Genomic DNA, 18,799 nt, shown 5'->3' on the forward strand with positions numbered 1-18,799 from the left:
GGAAACCACCACCTGAGTGGCCAGTGACACATGCTGTTGTCTGTCTCTGCCAACAGATGGGACCCTCAGTGCTGTAGAGGCGTCCTCGTTTTGCCCAGGCTCTGTCTTCAGGACCTAGGGCAATGCTTGGCGCGGAAACATCTGGGAATTCCTGGGGCAGAAAGTTCAAGGACTCCCCATTCCCTCTCCCCGTGGGCCAAGGAGTGAGAGGTCACCTCTGAGTGTGGCTTCAGCAGAGGTGACCCCAGGGGAGCTGGCTCTTCAGCCCAATAATGTTTTGGGTGAGAAGGGGTAGCTACGGGGAAAACACATCCAGAGGTCATCATTCTAGGTGGGCAGGCAGACCAGCTGGGTCTCACTGCCATTCCACTCCCTTAGGAGCGTCCAGGTCTGAACCCAGGGCCAGAGCCTCAGCCAAGCCCTCTGAGATGTGGGAGCCACGCCCGTCACATCCCCTTCCCATCAGCCCAGGCCCCCACCCCGCACTGCTGGAGATGACCTTGGTCCTCAGGGGATAAGCCTCTGTCCTCTACAAACCCCTCTTCCCTGCTTCTGAATACCCTTTCTCCTTTTTTGTTTTACTTACTCCTGGTTTCATGACTTAAGGGATCTGGTATGGTGAGGACAGTGGCATTTTTAGCAGGAGACCCTTGGGAAAGAGAAGTTGGGTGCGGGGAGCGTAACGGAGAGACAGTCAGGGATACTAATGACCTTGATTCCTTTTGACTCCTTCCTAGTGTTTTTCTTCAGGAATTCTTACTTTCTCTCTCTGTTTAGAAACAGCGTCTTGCTCTGTCACCCAGGCTGGAGTGCAGTGGTGCAATCACAGCTCACTGCAGCCTCGATTTCCTGGGCTCAAGTGATCCTCCCCCTCAGCCTCCTGAGTATCTTGGGACTACAGGCACACACGGAAACCACTAAGCCCAGCTAATCATGAATTTGTATGAGCCTACTCCTTTAAGTCTCACTCTGCCGCCCAGGCTGGAGTGCAGTGGTGTGATCTCTGCTCACCACAAGCTCCGCCTCCCGGGTTCACGCCATTCTCCTGCCTCAGCCCCCCGAGTAGCTGGGACTACAGGTGCCCACCACCACGCCCGGCTAATTTTTTGTATTTTTAGTAGAGACGGGGTTTCATCATGTTAGCCAGGATGGTCTTGATCTCCTGACCTCATGATCTGCCCACCTCGGCCTCCCAAAGTGCTGGGATTACAGGCGTGAGCCACCGCGCCTGGCCAATGTTTTGTTTCTTTTTTTATTTATTTTATTTTATTTTTTTTTTTTTGAGACGGAGTCTCGCTCTGTCGCCCGGGCTGGAGTGCAGTGGCCGGATCTCAGCTCACTGCAAGCTCCGCCTCCCAGGTTTACGCCATTCTCCTGCCTCAGCCTCCTGAGTAGCTGGGACTACAGGCACCCGCCACCTTGCCCGGCTAGCTTTTTGTATTTTTTAGTAGAGACGGGGTTTCACCATGTTAGCCAGGGTGGTCTCAATCTCCTGACCTTGTAATCCACCCGTCTTGGCCTCCCAAAGTGCTGGGATTACAGGCTTGAGCCACCGCGCCTGGCCAACAATTTTATATTTTCAATTGGTAATCACTTTTTTTTTTTTAATTTTATTTATTTATTTTGAGATGGAGGCTCATTCTGTTGCTCAGGCTGGAGTGCAGTGGTGCAATCTCGGCTCACTGAAACCTGTGTCTCCTGATTCTCCTGCCTCAGCCTCCCCCGGTAGCTGGGATTACAGGCATGTACCACCACGCCCAGCTAATCTTTTTGTGTTTTTTGTGTTTCTATTAGAGACGGGGTTTCACCCTGTTGGCCAGGCTGGCTTGAACTCCTGACCTCAAATGATTCGCCTGCCTCGGACTCCCAAAGTGGTGGGATTACAGGCGTGAGCTACCTTGCCCAGTTGGTAATTGCTTTTGTAGAGGTATAAATCAGAAGGTAAAATCACCCCTAAACCCAGCACAGTGGAGCATGGGAAGGCAGGGTGGGGCTGGCCTGTGAGTTCCCTTGGCCATGGGATTGGCGTGAGTGTGGGTGGGTGGCAGAGCAGCCAACCTACCCCTGCCAGCTGCCCCCAGAGTCTGAGTGACACCCCCCAACTCCTCTTTCTCCCTCTGTCATCTCGTCCTGACCTCTCAGCCACTGGTACCCCCATCCCTGCTTCGGCATCCTGCTCACAAAGTGAGGCTGAATTGTCAAGCCTGGGACGAGGCGCTTTGGACGGCAGGCCTGCACTCACCGGGGTTCCCTGCTTCCGTGTTTCCCAACAGGCCCTGGAGGCCTAGTAAGTAGGTCTAGGCAGGCTCCTTAGCCTCTGCCCACAGTGGCAGAAGCAGCCAGGGACTGCCAGCTCTCCCAGCTACCCTCCCCTAGACTTGCCTCTCCCCCCACCCAAGTCCTCATCTGTCTGCACAAGACTCAGCATATGTGAAGAGCACAGCGGGGTTTTGGAGTCAGGCACGCTTAGTAGCTGTGTGACCTTGCATGAGTTACTCAACCTCTCTGAGCCTTGGTAGCTTCAAAGACACTAAAAAACAGACATTTAAAGAAGTGAGATAGGCCAGGCACGGTGGTTCACGACTGTAATCCCAGCACTTTGGGAGGCCGAGGTGGGCAGATCACAAGGTCAGGAATTCGAGACCAGCCTGGTGAAACCCTGTCTCTACTAAACATACAACAACAACAAAAAAAATTAGCCAAGCGTGGTGGCAGGTGCCTGTAATCCCAGCTACTCGGGAGGCTGAGGCAGGAGAACTGCTTGAACCTGGGAGGCGGAGGTTGCAGTGAGCTGAGATAGCGCCACTGCACTCCAGCCTGGGCAACAGAGCGAGACTCCATCTCAAAATAAATGAAATAAATAAATAAATAAGTGAGATAAATATGAATGGGAGTTTACCATTTTCTTCCTGTGCCCCAGTGGATTGATGTGCACACCCAAGCTGGAGACCACTCCAAACTTCTGACAACCATAAGGTCTTTTAGATCTTAGGCTATAAAAGTAAAGTAGTCTGGAGCCTAAGGTCTAAATTGCTGGGCTTGGCATTTGAAGGCCTCCAAGTTCCAGCTCCATCTCCAGATACCCTCCTGCTTGGGCTGCAGTGACTGCTCACTGATCTCTGACCCACGGATAAGTGCTGCCCTTTCTCCCCTCCAGGTCTTTCTTCCCAGGGTAACTGTCTCTACTCCTATCCCCCAACCAAGCCCCACCCATCCTCTGGGTTTCCGGCAACATCAGCCACCACTGCAAAGCTCTTCTAATATTTTCGTGTATTTCATTCATCCTATTTTATAAAGCACCTACTATGTGCCAGGCACTCCACCTTTCACCGTTCATCCTTCCCCTCCTCTGACCTCATACTCACCACCAGCTAGCATTAGATGTCACACATTACCTCTCAATGAGCACTCTTGGACACTGTGATCCAGCCACAGGATTCAAGCTATTCCCCTGTGTGCACCATCTGCTTGTATCAGTCAGGATAACCAACATTAGCTGTTATAACAAACAACCCCAACATCTCAGTGGCCACACACAATACAGATTTATTCTTGCTCACATCACCATCCAATTTCAGGTTCCTTACATCTGTGATGCCTCCTCCAACACAGGGCTGCCACAGGATTGCCAGGGGATGGGAAAGGAGAGCATGGGAAGGTAGTTTTAGGTCCAGGTCTGGAAATGGCACACATCACTTCCATCCACACTCCACTGGCCAGAATCCAGGTATATAGTCCCAGCCACAGGCCGGCTTGGAACTGTGAACTTTCTGTGTACCCAGGAAGAAGAAGTCACATAAAGGAGTGTATAGCCAGCCTCTTCCCCGTAACCAACTGCACTGTGAGCTTCCAAAAGGCAAGGATCCTTCCCACGCCTTCCTGATGTCTCCCTGAATCTCCTCCATAACTTCCAATCAGCCTGCTTCCCAGTGCATATCACCCACCCATCATGCCCAGCACACTGCCCTGTACCCAGCCGGTGCTCAGTATTTACCAGCTGATAGATAGACTAGTGTGAGCTGAAACAGGCTGACTGAAGGAGAAGAGCATAGGACTTGGTGGAGAGACAGGTCCTTCCTGTTCTTTGGACGACACAGCCTCCCAGACCTCACACTGTGCTTGGCACATAGTAGGTGCTCAGTAAGTGTTTGCTGACTATGTGAATAGACAGACGCATGGAATGATGAGGAAAACAGGTCCACGAGAAGGAAGGAAGCGGTAAAAGGTCTGAAAAAGTATTCAGTGGTGGAAAAGACTCGGGTCCAAAGTCGAGACAAACATGTCTTCCCAAACCTTACCTGGACGGGGAGGTGGTGCCCTCCTCCCCAGCCCCAACAGACTGGGGGCATCTGGGCCTACTCAGGCCACAACAGTGGGGCAGGATGTGTCAGATGAGCCAGGGCTTGGCCTTCCTGGGCCCTCTGGAGTTCCCCATCCTGGGGCAGTGATGATCCCTCCTTTCTGTGATTTGGATCTTTATTTGTTGGGATTCACTGGGGTTAATTATTGTTGTGGTTGGGTAGGGTGGTGGGAAGGGCCCCACCCTGGCCTGGGGCCTGGAGGAGAATCCCAAGAGTCAGATGCGTCTGGAGACCTGGAGGGCTGGTACCAGGGCTCAAGGATGGCACTGGATGGCTTAAGAAGGTGCCTCCTGCAGGAATTTAACTGTCTCTCTGCCCCGAGCCCAGGTGGTTGAGTCTTTAACCCTTCCTTGTGCCCCTTCCATTCATGCCACCCTCCAAATCATCAAAGCCTGAGTGAGGCCCAGCTCCATAAAGCAACCGGCATTATTCACAGGGGTGGGGCTGGGCAAGCTGCAGGAGAAGTGGCCTGGCCTGTGGCTCAGATCCTGGCCAGCTGGGGGAGGGACCGGCACCCGGAGATACCCTGGCTCCAGTAGGGCAGGGCCACATCTGCAGCATCTCAGCATCAGCCACACCTCTCAGGACCCTTGGCCTTCTGCGGCGACCCCAAAGCCTGTATCTGGTGTTCCCAGGCAGCTGCTTTCCTGTGGGGACGAAGCCAGGTTAGTACTGGGCCAGCGAGGCAGGGCAGGGGAGGGACGGGAGGGATGGAGCAAGCCAGCCTCTAGCTGGCAGGGGCTTGCTGAGGCTCCAAGGGCTGTCAGCCTCTCCTCACCTTGCAAGAAGGGAAACTGAGGACTGAGCCCCAGGGTTACTCTCCTAGCTGCATAGCAAGTTAGATCCTTGGCAACCCAGGGCTGGGGTTGTGAGCAGCGTAGACACTGTTCCACTTGGTCTCTCCTCTGCATCAGATCAGCACCACAGTCCCTTGTGTGAGTGGCTTCGGGATGTAGATGAGCCTAAAGGATGTGTGTTGGGCCTGGTGGGACCAGTGCCAGAGCTGGGAGGGGAGTGAAGGCTGTGATTCCTGCACAGTGCAAAGGCACCCAAAACAGAGTCTAGAGCAGGACTCTGGATCAGACACGCCCAGGTTCTAGTCCTTGCTGTGTGACCTTCGGTAAGTCTTTTAACCTCTCTGAGCCTCGGTTTTCTGAGAGGGTGATTTGGAGTGGATGAGGGTGATGTTACCCACTGGGGAGAGCAATGACATCATTCTGTACTGTGGATATTGTGGGCCACGGCAGGGCACGTGGTAGATGTCACTATATCATAGTGTTATAAATGTAACATGATTGTGATGATTGTGATACTGAGATGTTTCATTTAAATCTAGCATATATTGCTACTGATAATAACAATGATAAATTGTTTTGGTTTCCAGCAGGAAAGGAGCTGGAACATGCACATGCTCTATTTCCTCTCCTCTTCACCCATGTCTTCCCTCGAGGGCTGGGGGGCCAGGTGAATGGTGTTCCTTTTCAGCCCCGCTCTGTAATACTAAACAGGCTGTGCAAAGGCTGTGGTGGGCGCAGAAAGGGGGCTTGGGGGCAAACCAGTCTTTCAGTTCTCTCTGACACCGGCTCAGGGCTGCCCAGGCCTGGCTGATGCCCACTGAGCCCTCCCCATCCCCAGATTCCCATCCGCCAGGTCCCTGGGCTGCTCCTCCACCCACTGGGCATTGAGCCCTGAGCTAAGCGCTTTACATTCATGCTCACAACTGGCCTACAATGCGGGGGAGGCGTTCAATCATCCCCACTCACAGATGGAAACACTGAGGTTTAGAATGTTGAGCTGGCCTTTCCAAGAAGTAGCAGAGCTATGCACTCAAACTGGACACTCCTGCCCAGGGGGAGAGCCCACCCAGGCCCCTCAGCACCCTAGTGCCCCAAGAGGTAGACTTGCCTCCACCCCATCCCATCAGTTCTTCTCCCACTACAGCCCACACTATGCCCCAGGGCTGGGACCCCCAACAAGCCAGTCACCCAGAGAGAGGGTGAGGGAATCTCTCTGTAGAAGCCTCCAGTTCAGGGTGACAGTGGGGCGAGGGAAGGTGGGGTGTCCAGAACTTCAGTCTTCCAGTCTAAAGGAACTGGGACCCTAAAGATAGACACCAAGGAAGAGGAGGAGTCTAAAAATAGACTCCAGACAAAAGCCATGGGGCCCTCTGTGGGCGCACACCCGCACACACATGCACACACACACCCCTCTTCTGGGAAACTTGGAGGCACTGAATCAAAGACAAATGAGCAAAATCACAGACACACACTCAGCTCACAGAAACACAACCAGCCAGCATGGCGGCTCACGCCTGTAATCCCTACACTTTGGGAGGCCGAGGCAGGCAGATCACTTGAGGTCAGGAGTTCAAGACCAGCCTGGCCAACATGGTGAAACCCTGTCTCTGTTAAAAAAAAATACAAAAAGTTAGCTGGGCATGGTGGCGGGGGTGCCTGTAATCCCAGCTACTCAGGAGGCTGAGGCAGGAGAATCACTTGAACCTGGGAGGTGGAGGTTGCAGTGAGCCGAGATGGCGCCATTGCACTCCAGCCTGGGTGACAGAGCCAGACTTTGTCTCAAAATAAAAAATAAACATAACTTTCCAGGAAAGCTCTGACCCACCACACCCACCCCATGCTCACAGAGATGAACATGTCCCCACCCGTGCCACACACACACACACACACACACAGGCTGCACAGGCACACATGTGCACACACAAGCAGAGAGCCGCACTGGTGTATCCAGAGGAGGGAGTTGCCCAGGGACAGAGGGAGAGAAGAGGCAGCGAGTCCTGCCCATCTCCCACCGCACCTCCCCATGTCCCACCAGTTGAGCCCATGTTCCTGGCCTGTTCCTGGCAGCCCCTGTGCCAGGTAAGAGCCTGGAGAGATGGTTTGGTGAATGGGGTGGGAGAAGGCTGGGGCTGCCATGGAAAAGAGCCACAGTTTGAGGTTCAAATCCCACAGCCCCGACATTCTGCACTCCAAGGTTCAGAGAAATGACTTAATCTGCCTGAGCGCAGTTTCCTTATCAGATAGGCAGGTCAATGAGACCACTGTCATGGGCTTGCCGTACCTGGTATGTAGAAGGTGCTAGATACATGTTTTGAGAAGGCATCTAGCAGCCTGTAGCAATGTAGTTGGACCAGACTATACATCCCAGTCTATGCACCTCCTAGCGGGTCATTTACCATCCCCCACCTGAACCTCAGTTGCCGAATGTATAAAATGGGGCTAGTCAATGATGCCTCTGCCTGGTCTGTCTCGGACGACTGTAGTGAGGCTTGAAAAAATGACCATGTGAGGAGTGGTTTGGTCCTATGGGGGAGCCCCACGGGACAGTGATGTTGGGGGCCAGGGAATCGCTGGCAGCTACCGTTTCCCCCATCCTCTCTCCTCCATGAGAGCACCCCTCCCCCACCCGCCAGGGCACCCACCAGCTATTGTTTGGGGTCCAGTGGAGGAACTGCCCCAGGGTGTGCATTTCCAGAGTAGGGAAAGGCTCCAGCCAGAGGGGTGTTGGAGGCCGGAGCTGGGGGACGCATTTTCATGTGGGGGTTGGAAGGACTGCTCCCTGGAACTGCCTAGGACCCATCTGCTGAGCAGCTCAGCCAACCACAAATGGAAGGAACACCCTATGGCCAGTCTCAGACCAACAACAACCATGACCATTATTAACTGGTGCGTACTAAATACCAGGGAGTGTGCTGAGTGCTATCTATGCATCATCATTTCACCCTCCTAGTAACCTATGGGGTTAATGCTGTTATCATAATACCTATTTTTACATATGATGAAACAGACGCAGAGAGGCTGGGTAACTTACCCAAGGCCACACAGCTAGAAAAGGGTGGAGCCAGTTTGCTGCCCAAATCTGGCTGTTCCCTGAGTCCTGCCACCTCCCATACAACCTGGGCCAATCTCAGAGAAGGTCACAGACAGAGCACATACTGGAGGGACGGGGTGCCATGCTGTTGGGGACTGGTCATAACATGGGGACAGGAGGCAGCGGGCACCATCAGGAGACCTAGTGCTGCTTTGCCCACTGGCGACTCAGTGACCTGTGGCCAGCCCCTTCCCCTCTGGGCCTCAGTCACCTCATCTGTAAAATGAGAGGGTTGGGCCACGTCCCCTGGAGGCCCTCTCTGCCTCCGATTCACTCCACCACCCCACCTCCAGCAAGTTGATCATCTCATGTCTCATGCAGGATGTGTTCATTTCACAGCTGTCTAACCAACGCTTCTTTTTTTTTTTTTTTTTTGAGACGGAGTCTCGCTCTGTCGCGGGGGCTGGAGTGCAGTGGCCGGATCTCAGCTCACTGCAAGCTCCGCCTCCCAGGTTTACGCCATTCTCCTGCCTCAGCCTCCCAAGTAGCTGGGACTACAGGCGCCCGCCACCTCGCCCGGCTAGATTTTTGTATTTTTTTAGTAGAGACGGGGTTTCACCGTGTTAGCCAGGATGGTCTCAATCTCCTGACCTCGTGATCCGCCCGTCTCGGCCTCCCAAAGTGCTGGGATTACAGGCTTGAGCCACCGCGCCCGGCCTAACCAACGCTTCTTAACCGATGGGGTCACCAGACCTCTCTCCATGAGCTACCTGGGGTATGAGCAAAATTGCATATGAGTGTGTGTGCACAATTTGCATTTTTCTAGGAAAAGCGTCCATATTTTCACCAGAGTCTAATCCCAAAAGGTTGAGAACCATTAATTATTCTAATCTTTTTATTTTATTTCATTTCATTTTATTTTATTTTTTGTTTTTGAGACTGAGTCTTGCTCTGTTGCCCAGGCTGGAGTGCAGTGGCACAATCTTGGTTCACTGCAGCCTCCGCCTCTCAGGTTCATGCGATTCTCGATCCTCAGTCTTCCAAGTAGCTGGGATTACAGGTGCCTGCCACCACACCTGGCTAATTTTTGTGTTTTTAGTAGAGATGGAGTGTCACCATGTTGGTCAGGCTAGTCTTGAACCTCCTGACCTCAAGTGATCCACCTGCCTCGGCCTCCCAAAGTGCTGGGATTATAGGCATGAGCCACCACGCCTGGTCTTTTTTTTTTTTTTGAGACAGGGTCTCATTCTATTGCCCAGATTGGAGTACAATGGTGTGATCATAGCTCACTGCAGCCTTGACCTCCCCAGCTCAAGCAATCCTCCCACCTCAGCCTCTTGAGTAGCTGGGACCACAGGCACATGCCACCAACCAGGTTAATTTTAAAATGTTTTGTAGAGATAGGGTCTTGCCATGTTGCCCAGGCTGGTCTGGAACTTCTGGGTTCAAACAATCCCCTCACCTCTACCTCCCAAAGTGCTAAAATGTCCCTGTTCTTCTTTTTCTTTTTCTTTTGTTTTCTTTTTTTTTTTTTTTTTTTTTTTTGAGACGAAGTCTCACTGTCGCCCAGGCTGGAGTGCAGGGGCACGATCTCGGCTCACTGCAAGCTCCGCCTCCCGGGTTCACGCCATTCTCCTGCCTCAGCCTCCCAAGTAGCTGGGACTACAAGCGCCGGCCACCACGCCAGGCTAATTTTTTGTATTTTTAGTAGAGATGGGGTTTCACCATGTTAACCAGGATGGTCTCGATCTCCTGACCTCATGAATGTCCCAATTCTTGATGTAAACTTTTAGGGAAACGAGTCACAAAAGTTGAGTCCCTACCATATAATGTTCTTCTCTTCGCTTGTGTTGAACATCCCCACAGGCTCCCTGGAGCAGCTCCTGCTCCAGGCACCCCAGGCTTCCGCCCTCGAGCCACACTGGCCCACAGAGCCCCTCATCCCGCTGCCTCCAGTTCATCTCTGCCAGGATGCTGAAGTGCCCCTCGGCTCTCTGTCTTGTCATTCCTCACCCCTGTGTCTTCTTCTGGACCATCCCGGCAAGGACCAGTGAGTCTTTCATGAGGTGAATGCAGTGACCAGGATGGCCAGCAGAGGCCGCAGGGAGATGTGCCCCCAGGGCATGGCAGGTGGAATCCTGTTGTGTTGGTGCCCTTGGCAGCCTGAGTGTGAGGACAGCATGGTGGCAGCCAGAGACCCGCATTTTGGGTCTGACTCTTCCTCTCTGTGGGCCTCAGTTTTTCTATCTGTAAAGTGGAGGGAGGTGGCTTGGAACCCCTGGATGGTTGCTAGGCAACTTTGCTGCATCAACATCCTGGGGACCTTTCTGATTGATGCTGGGGGAAGGGAACTGTCTTGAACTCCCTTTGGCAGAAAAAATTCACCCAGCAGCCTTAGGCAATGGAGCAAGATTACTCCAGGGCCCTTCCTCAGACGTGACTGAGAAAACAGAGCCCACTAGGCACTAGCTTACAGAGGGGACTCACCCCTGGGAGAAAGCAGGGCTTCAAATCAGGCTGCCCATGAGCTGCCTGCGGTGATGTGGGACACGGAGACCCCTCTGGGCCTCCAGAGAGCCCTCATGGAGACCCCTCCAGAGGCCCAGAGCCCAGGTGATGGGCGGCAGCCTCCTGGAGTACATTTCTGCCCATCTCTGGAAAAGCCCAGGCAGGCCTTGGTGGGAAGAGAGAACACACACCCTCCTGCCCTCCACAGCTGCGGACCCCGGCAACAAGCCTGGAGGCCCAGTCATCCTCCTTGCTCTGGGGGACTCTCCTGCCCTAGTTCTCAGCCCTGCCTCTCCACCAGCTCCTCATTCTGGACTGAGCTAGGAGAGCAGGGTAAAGGCCTAAGGATCTCTTCAAAGATGCATAGCATGGGGGCTCGAAGACACTCCAGAGAACAGGACCCAGGACCCAGTCCTCACAAGCACAGAGAAGGCCCCCTCCCGCCCCCACCCCCACCCCCCACTCTTCATACCCAAAGCATTAAAGGACAAGACACAGGCATGACACTGGTGGAGAACATTCTCTACAAAAGTGGTAATGAGCCTGCAGGAGGGATTCGGGGTACAGTGGTGGGCACACAGAGCCTGCTCCACCCCAGCACCAGCAGAATCAGGAGGGGCTGCGGCAGTAAATGGACAAGGAATGGGAGAGAAGGGGCAGCACCTGGGGCTCTGGGAAAAACAAGTCGGCACTTGGGGGTGGCCCCAGGCTCAGGCCCAGAGAACAGGGAGAAGCGCTGCAGTGGGCTCCAGATAGCTGGGGCAGGCAGCCAAGCCCTCAGTGTCCTGCAATAGGACAGGGACCATCTCCTCCATGCCCCGGCTCTAGGCATGTATATGGGAATGGGAACCCCCGGAGAGACCAAAAAGAGGCCTTTGAGGGCTCTCTTTCCCCTACCCCAGCCCAGGGGGCCCTGGGAGGAGCTGGGGGCTGTGGCCATGCTCCCAGCAGGAGCTGCTTCCCAAGCTGAGGTCAGGGATGGGGGGCCATGGCTGAGAAAGGAGAGCACCTCTGCGTGGGGTGCGAAGGGGCACACACATGTCGGCGGGCTCCTGAGGGACTCTCCCATATCTGTGACCTCGGTCTGGCTGGAGAGCTCTGGGGGCACATGTCTGAGGACACATGCTCTGACCACCCTCTGAGCTGGCCTTTCCCCTGGTCTCACCACCATCACAGGGCTGGGACACAGGCGAGCTCTCCCTTAGCCCTGATCCAGCAGCCCAGCCCCTCTTTGGTAAGGAGGGAAACTTACCAAACACCACCCAAGGTGAGCACGCACACACACATGCATAAACACACACAAACACATGCATAAACACACACACACGCATGCACACACACACATGCATGCACACACACATGCATAAACACACACAAACACATGCATGCACACACACATGCATAAACACACACACATGCATAAACACACACACATGCATACACACACACAAACGCGCGCACACATGCACACACATGCATACACACACACAAACGCGCGCACACATGCACACACATGCATACACACACACAAACGCGCGCACACATGCACACACATGCATACACACACACAAACGCGCGCACACATGCACACACATGCATACACACACACAAACGCGCGCACACATGCACACACATGCATACACACACATGCATTGCATGCACACGTGCACACGTACACAAGAACACACACACAAGCACACACACCACACACATACACATGCACGCACACACATGCATACACGCACACACACAGCCCTGGTGACCTGGGGACAATCTGCAGTTTAGATTATCCACTTTCTCCAGTGTCCATATCGCAGGACTTACCCAACCCAGGCCCAACACCCAGCCACACCCTGTTCTGCCTGTTCCAGGCCTGGGAGACTGAGGAGGTTGGCGGACACCTTTCTCTAGCTTAGCGCATGCCTGCCAGGCCTGGAGGCTATAATACTGCAGCCTGTTGGTCTAGCACCTTGCATCTAGTGCCCTGGCCCTCTGGGGTCCCTGGCGGGGCCAGGCTGCACAACGAAAAAGCGGGAGGCTGGAGGAAGACAGGCCAGGCTCCATCCCTGGATGAGCTGGGAAGGGCGTCAGTACCCTCACCCCACCCCAGCCTGGCTCTCCAGCTCCGGGCCTTGGCCACTGGGTGAAGGAGGGGATGCTGGCTGTGCTTGGAATGGGTGCAGACTGAAAGTTGGGGCATTTGGCTGAAGAGTCTGGCTGAGGAACTTTCCCTCTAGAGTGGACCGGAAGAGGGGAGGCAGCCCAAACTCTTCCCTTCACAAAAATGCAGGAAGTGAGCAAGTCTCCAGCCTGAGCACAAGAGAACAAGACCATCGGGGAGAGCGGGGAGAGGCCACGGCGCCCGGGACAGGCACATCCTCTGGCATCCACCTCCCACACTCCCATCCAGTTCCAATGCCCCTGCCCTCCCTCTGGGGTAAGCCTCCCCCAAGTCTACATGTCCTTTAGGGCTGCTCAGAGTGGGCAGCTCAGGGCCTTTGAGACCCCTCAGAACTGGAGGGGACATTCTCTTGCCCCTCTGGTGCCTCCAGGCTACACCCTCTGCTTCAAGGTGTGGACAGGCTTTCAAAGGAGTCGACCCACGTGGTCCTTGCTCCTGGGGAAGGGGGCTGCAGGGCTGGCGACTGTGAGGACCTTGAGGCCCCACCATAGGTTGTGGCAACTTGCAATCCATTTTGGTCTGGGGAGAGGAGCCCCCCGTTATCTGTGGAGGAAGAGACAGAAAGAAACAGATTTCATGTGAGGTCCTTTAGAGGCATCGTTTTCACCCAGGACAGCCATCTGGACAACTTAGCCTTCCCATCTCTCAGCAGCTTGATGGTCAGGGATGGAGGACACCAGCCTACGGGTGACCTCCCCATCCCCAAAACTCTAAACCAGCCTGCCTCCCCACACCCATCCCTGCCCCAGCCATTCAGGATAAAGGCCATAGATACCTAAGAGGAAATGAGGACAGCGTTTGTTGGGCTTGTGGGATGCTGCGGGGGAGGGGCCAGGGCAGGGGCTCGCCACAGCATGACCATTGCGGCAGCAGCCTTGGCCAACTATGACGGGCTTTGGAACATGAACTCTGTCCTCCAGGGCTGCTGCTGCCCCTCTTGGGAGCATTTGCCCACGTTCCTGGTTGCAGAGTTCAGGAACAGCAGGTAAAACATCTACCTAAAGCCGGGTGCGGTGGCTCACGCCTGTAATCCCAGCACTTTGGGAGGCCGAAGTGGGCAGATCACCTGAGGTCAGGAGTTCGAGATCAGCCTGGCCAACATGGCAAAACCCCGTCTCTACTAAAAATACAAAAATTAGCTGGGCATGGTGGTGCACCCCTGTAATCCCAGCTACTCAGGAGGCTGAGGCAGGAGAATTGCGTGAACCCGGGAGGTGGAGGTTGCAGTGAACTGAGATTGTGCCACTGCACTCCAGCCTGGGCAGCAAGAGGGAAACTGTCTCAAAAATTAAAAAAAAAAAAAAATCTGCCTGAGGTCTTGGGCAACTGAGAGGCCCTGCTGACTGCAAGCCCTGCATCCCATGGGAGCTACCTTGACCCCAGGCTCTAAAGCCATGCAGACCAGGGATCAAGCCCAGCTCCATGCTGAGCAGCAGCAGGACCTTGAGGTGAGCTATTCTAACTGTCTGAGCCTCCACTTGCTCATCCACTATAAAATGGGAACAATATAATCCACCAATACAGTCCGGGCACACGGGCTTTTAGAGGGATTAAGCAAGAGAACTTGTTCAAGGGCACAACCCAGCACCTGGGAGGTGGGGGGGCTCAAAAACACCCCAACTGTGATTCCCGTGACTGTTGAAACTCATTGACACTAAGACGACCATTTCCCCACATGTTGATGTCCCCAAAATCGAGGTGCACTTTACACTAGCTGTGATAAGAATGCCTCGGGTCATCATTAAATTGGCAACTTCTTTTTCTGAGCTGGTGGTAAATAAAATAAGGGGGCCTTTTACCATCTCGATTTTATGAAATACAGTAGCCCCCACCCCCCACTCCTGAATAGGCAGATCTGTACTCCCTCCCCAGGGGCCTTCCAACTCCTGTTCCTCCATCGCCCTACCAGGCTGGACACTCACAGCTCTGTGTCCTCCAGGGCCGGCGGGCGCTCCATCGCCTGCCGCCGCCTCCTCACGGCCCCCAAGATCTTCTTTCGGGGCCCCAGGGGGACGCTGATGCTGCGGAGGTCGAGGTCAGAGCACAGCATCAGAGCCTCCAGGTCAATCTTCTCCTGCCGCAGGAGGGCGGCAAAGTCCTCCATGTGCAGAGAGGCCAGAAAGGTCTCCAGCGGGCTGGTCTCGGGCTCCAGGTCCTCGTCCAAGCCTAAGTCCAGCTCGTCCCAGGGCAGCTCCTCCCCACAGCTGCGGTCCTGCAAGCTGTTGGCACTGCCCAGGCTGTCATCGTCCAGGCTGGGGGAGCTCTGCAGCCGACCCCGAGGCGCTCCCATCCCGTCCAGCCCCGCATCCTCGCGGCCCAGTCCGTGCAGCCCACTGCTCAAGTAATTTCTGCGGAACACCATGGTGCCCAGGCCGGGGCGGGTAAAGAGGGAGTCATGGCCTGAGTCGGTGCTGACGTCCGAGTGGGCAGGCTCGGCTGCCAGCGTGGCACGGGAGACGCTGTCCTCGTCCGAGAGGAACATGTCCCGGAGCGGGGCTCGGCCCCACTCCTTGGGATTGGCGTAGGTGCCCTGGCGCACGAACATCACGTCGTTGCCCAGCTGCAGGCCCGAGAGCGAGCGGGCGCTTTTGCGCCCATCCTCGGAGACTTTGAAAGTGCCTTCGCCGCCCTGCTTGCGCCGCTCCAGCTTCTTCTGCATCTTGGTCTTGCCCCTGGCCGTGCCGTGCAGCGTGGCCTGCGAGTACGGCAGGTGGCTGCCCAGCGCCAGGTGCTGCAGCCGGCGGCTCAGGGTGCTGGACGTGAGGCTGGAGAAACTGAGGGTGTCGGAGCGCTCGGCCAGCTCGCGCCGGTAGCGCCGCTCCATGCGTTCGTGGTGCTTGCGCTGCAGCTTGGCGCACTCGCGGATGCGCCGCTCCGCCTCGCGGAAGGCCTTGTCCTTCAGCTTACCCACTAGCTTGGGGTTGAGGCTGCTCTGCTTGGCCGCGATGGAGTCCAGGTAGCGCACGCATTCCATGTGGCCCTTCATGGCAGCCATGTCCAGCGGCGTGTGGTAGTCGTTGTCTAGGCACCAGATGTTGGCCCCGAAGGACACCAGGAAGGACAGGCAGTGCAAGTGGCCATTGGAAGCTGCCAGATGCAGGGGTGTGTTGCCCCAGATGTCACACTTGTCCGGGTCACCCCTGCAGGGAAAGCATCCAGGAGGGACGAGTGACGAGTCCTGGCTGGCGATGGAGGTGGAGGGAGTGGAGGGGGGAAGGGAGCTTCCCCACTGTCACAGCAACCCCCAAAGGGACCGTGGGCCTGAGGCCTCTTCGACTCCAGGAGATCTGCAGGCCTGAGCCACCCAACAGGGGAGCCCAGGGGTGAGCCCAGGGGAAAATGGCCCCGGGCGTGCAGGGGGTGGGATGTCAGAGAAGGCGGGACTGGGGCGGGGCCTTCCCCAAGCTAACTGAGGGCTGGGAATCTCAGGGGATAAATATTTGATGCCCTGAGAGAAGGGAGTAAATTATTCATGAGGCCCAGCACAGAGCTGGCCAGAGCACTGGGGGGCCAGGGCCACGTCTGGGTCTCTAGGCAGGCATGGTGGTGAGTGTGGCTGCATGTGCCGAGTGACCATAAAAGAGAACAAACCGGAGGGTGGTGTGTACAGGGCCCCAGCCCCGGGTGAGCGTGTGTGAGGTGTGGGCTTGCATGTCAGCAGGCAGGGCCCTGTCTGCAGGGAGCAGGGCCAGCCCTGGCAAGCCCGAGTGTGAGAGGAAGTGTCGGGCCTTGGCCTGGGCCAGGAGGGGAGTGCGGGGGCAGCCAGGACTGGAGGAGAGGAGGAGGGAAATCAGCTGCCCAGGCTCCAAAGCCCTCCCTTCCCCAGGCTGCCCCCTCTTTGGTATCCCTGCAAGGCTGTCTCACTTGAGCCTGTCCAGGGACCCCCCGACAGCCCCCACAAGCACCCCTCACACCAGACTGTGTCGCTCAGGGCAAGCTCCCAAGACTCCTCCGGAGCTCTCCCTCCCTTGGGGGCCCAGTACAGCACCCCTGCCCTGCACTAATGAGGCCACAAGGCCAACCCCCAGGGCTGGGGGAAGAATCACTCCCTTGTCTCAACAGCTGCCCACACACTCCCTCCTGGGCCTCCCCTCCTGGCCACCAAGTCCTACAGGCCAGTGTGGGAAGGGCCTGCCAGCACCCCACTCACACCCCAACAAACACCAATCCTGGTCTCTGGAGGAGTTGGGGCTTGGTGTACCCAAGGGGAGACCTCTTCCCCTCCTCCCCTCCTCCCAAGAGCCTCTCTGAAGGGATGGCAGGGGACAGTGTCACTGTGTGCTCTCCTGGGGTAAGGAGGGGCCAGTCAGCCTTGGCCTCCCAGGACATGGCTTAGCTGCCCAGGCTTCGAGGCTGCTCCTACCTGATGCTGGACCCAAGGAGCAGCCCAAGGAGAGGGCAAGAGGGAGGGGTCTCCAGCACCCACTACATGATCAGGCCATAGGCCAGTGCCTGGGCCCCAGCCCTCTCTCCCATGACCTGAGACTTCATATCAACCCTCCTGGGGTGTCCTGTCCACCCCTCATCCTGTCCAGGCCTCCCTGGTGTCCAGACCAACCTGACTCCTCTTTATAAAGCCGTTGGGGCTGAGGGAGTTGGTCATAGTCATTTGACTTTTAGCCCCAAGGAACCCATGTCAGTGGCTCTAGTCCCGGAGGTGGCTTAAGTGCCACCTCCAGGCCCCTTCCCTGGCGCTGACACCTGCACTCTATGCCCACCCCTTGCCCTAGGACAACTCCAAAGGGAGGGGGAGGGGAGAGAGGCCCCTTCAGGGTGACCACATCACAGTCTCCCCATTGCTTAGCTGTGCCCGGCTGTGGGGGAGGGACTTGGAGAGAGTTCATGGGGTGGCTGAATCAGTGACATTTGGCGCTCTGGACAGTGTCCATAAATCCCCAAAATGAGCAGGGTGATGGCAAGCTCTGTGTGACACCAGCCTGCCAGGGAAGGTGGGTGCTGGCTGGGAAAGCCCTTTGGATCCAAGGCTGGGGAGTGGGCAGTGAAGACCCCACCCTTTCTAGCCCCCACTGCTGGCCCCTTGAGACTTCCCAGCCTTCTCTCCGAATCTCATTAAGCCCCTCACTCTTACTTCCGGGGGACCCCAGCCAGGGGATCTCTCCCACCTTCCCCTCATTCTGCAGCAACCCCCCATAATCAGGAAACCCCAAATCCCGGTTTCTCCCCCTCCTAGCCCCAGATCGAGGTCACAAGTGTTGCAAGTGTCAGATGCCTCTGCTTGGGTCCCCCTCCATGTGTGTCTCTCCCACAAACGCCAGGGTCTAAGGGTCCACCTGTCTGCAGGGGAAGGAGGCAGCTCAGAGGGGGGGTGGACGATAGACCCCAGAGAGTCTGGGGTGGTCTCAGGGTTCGAGGGCGCTGGGTGGGGCGCACTCACCCGCGGCTCACAATGAGGCGCAGCGACTCGAGGTTGCCGTGGTAGGCAGCCCAGAGAGTTGGGGTCATACCATCCTCGTCGGGGGCATTCAGCTCCTTCCGGGTGGCCTCCTTGAGGAGCTCCAGGTAGCCATCCCGGGCTGCCCGGTGGTACTGGTCGTTCATGGCGCCCGAAGTGGACGGAGTGGGCGGGGGACACGGAGAAAGGCCCCCCGCAGGGGAGGGCGGCGGGGTTAGGGCTGAGGCATGAGGTTGGGGGAGGGGGCCGGGCAGGGGCCGGGGCCGCCAGCCCCCGCTGCCGCAGACGGAGGGTGCGGAGCGCCAGAGCCGCGACTACCGGGACATCTGAGCCGCTCACCCGGCGGCAGAGGGGGGCGGCGGGGGGAGCCGAAATCTCCCTCTGTCCAGGGAGCCGCCCCCGGTCTTCCCCTGGGTCCTAAACACCCTGCATGCACCTCAACGCACGAGGGTGACCCACGCAAGGCCCTGCCCTCCTCTTCAAAAGTGCCCACCCCGGGGCCCCGCC

At 56.4% G+C, this 18,799-nt stretch overlaps 1 protein-coding gene across 2 annotated transcripts; it reads right to left on the minus strand.

Moving 5' to 3' along the window:
- Nucleotides 1–12,718: 12,718 nt before the first annotated feature.
- Nucleotides 12,719–18,622, minus strand: USH1G (USH1 protein network component sans). Of its 2 annotated transcripts, XM_010387643.2 has the most exons (3): nt 18,275–18,622; nt 14,802–16,019; nt 12,719–13,422 (listed from the first exon to the last, which is right to left on the minus strand). In XM_010387643.2, exons 1-3 carry the CDS (start codon nt 18,436–18,438, stop codon nt 13,419–13,421), a joined length of 1,386 nt encoding a protein of 461 aa, XP_010385945.1. In that variant the 5' UTR covers nt 18,439–18,622; the 3' UTR covers nt 12,719–13,418. The 2 variants fall into 2 exon arrangements, with proteins under 2 accessions (XP_010385945.1, XP_010385944.1); XM_010387642.2 differs by lacking the exon at nt 12,719–13,422 and having other exon boundaries at nt 14,798–16,019; nt 18,275–18,616.
- Nucleotides 18,623–18,799: the final 177 nt, after the last annotated feature.

The sequence above is a fragment of the Rhinopithecus roxellana genome, chromosome 19 (genome assembly GCF_007565055.1).
Source record: "Rhinopithecus roxellana isolate Shanxi Qingling chromosome 19, ASM756505v1, whole genome shotgun sequence".
In the NCBI taxonomy this organism is placed as follows: domain Eukaryota; kingdom Metazoa; phylum Chordata; class Mammalia; order Primates; family Cercopithecidae; genus Rhinopithecus; species Rhinopithecus roxellana.

Bases quoted from the DNA above. Each gene is read 5' to 3' on its own strand.
- USH1G (XM_010387643.2), bottom strand. From the start codon at position 18,438: ATGAACGACCAGTACCACCGGGCAGCCCGGGATGGCTACCTGGAGCTC. The intron at 16,020-18,274 runs GTGAGTGCGCCC...CTTTCCCTGCAG, and splicing joins CGCCTCATTGTGAGCCGCGG to GGGTGACCCGGACAAGTGTG.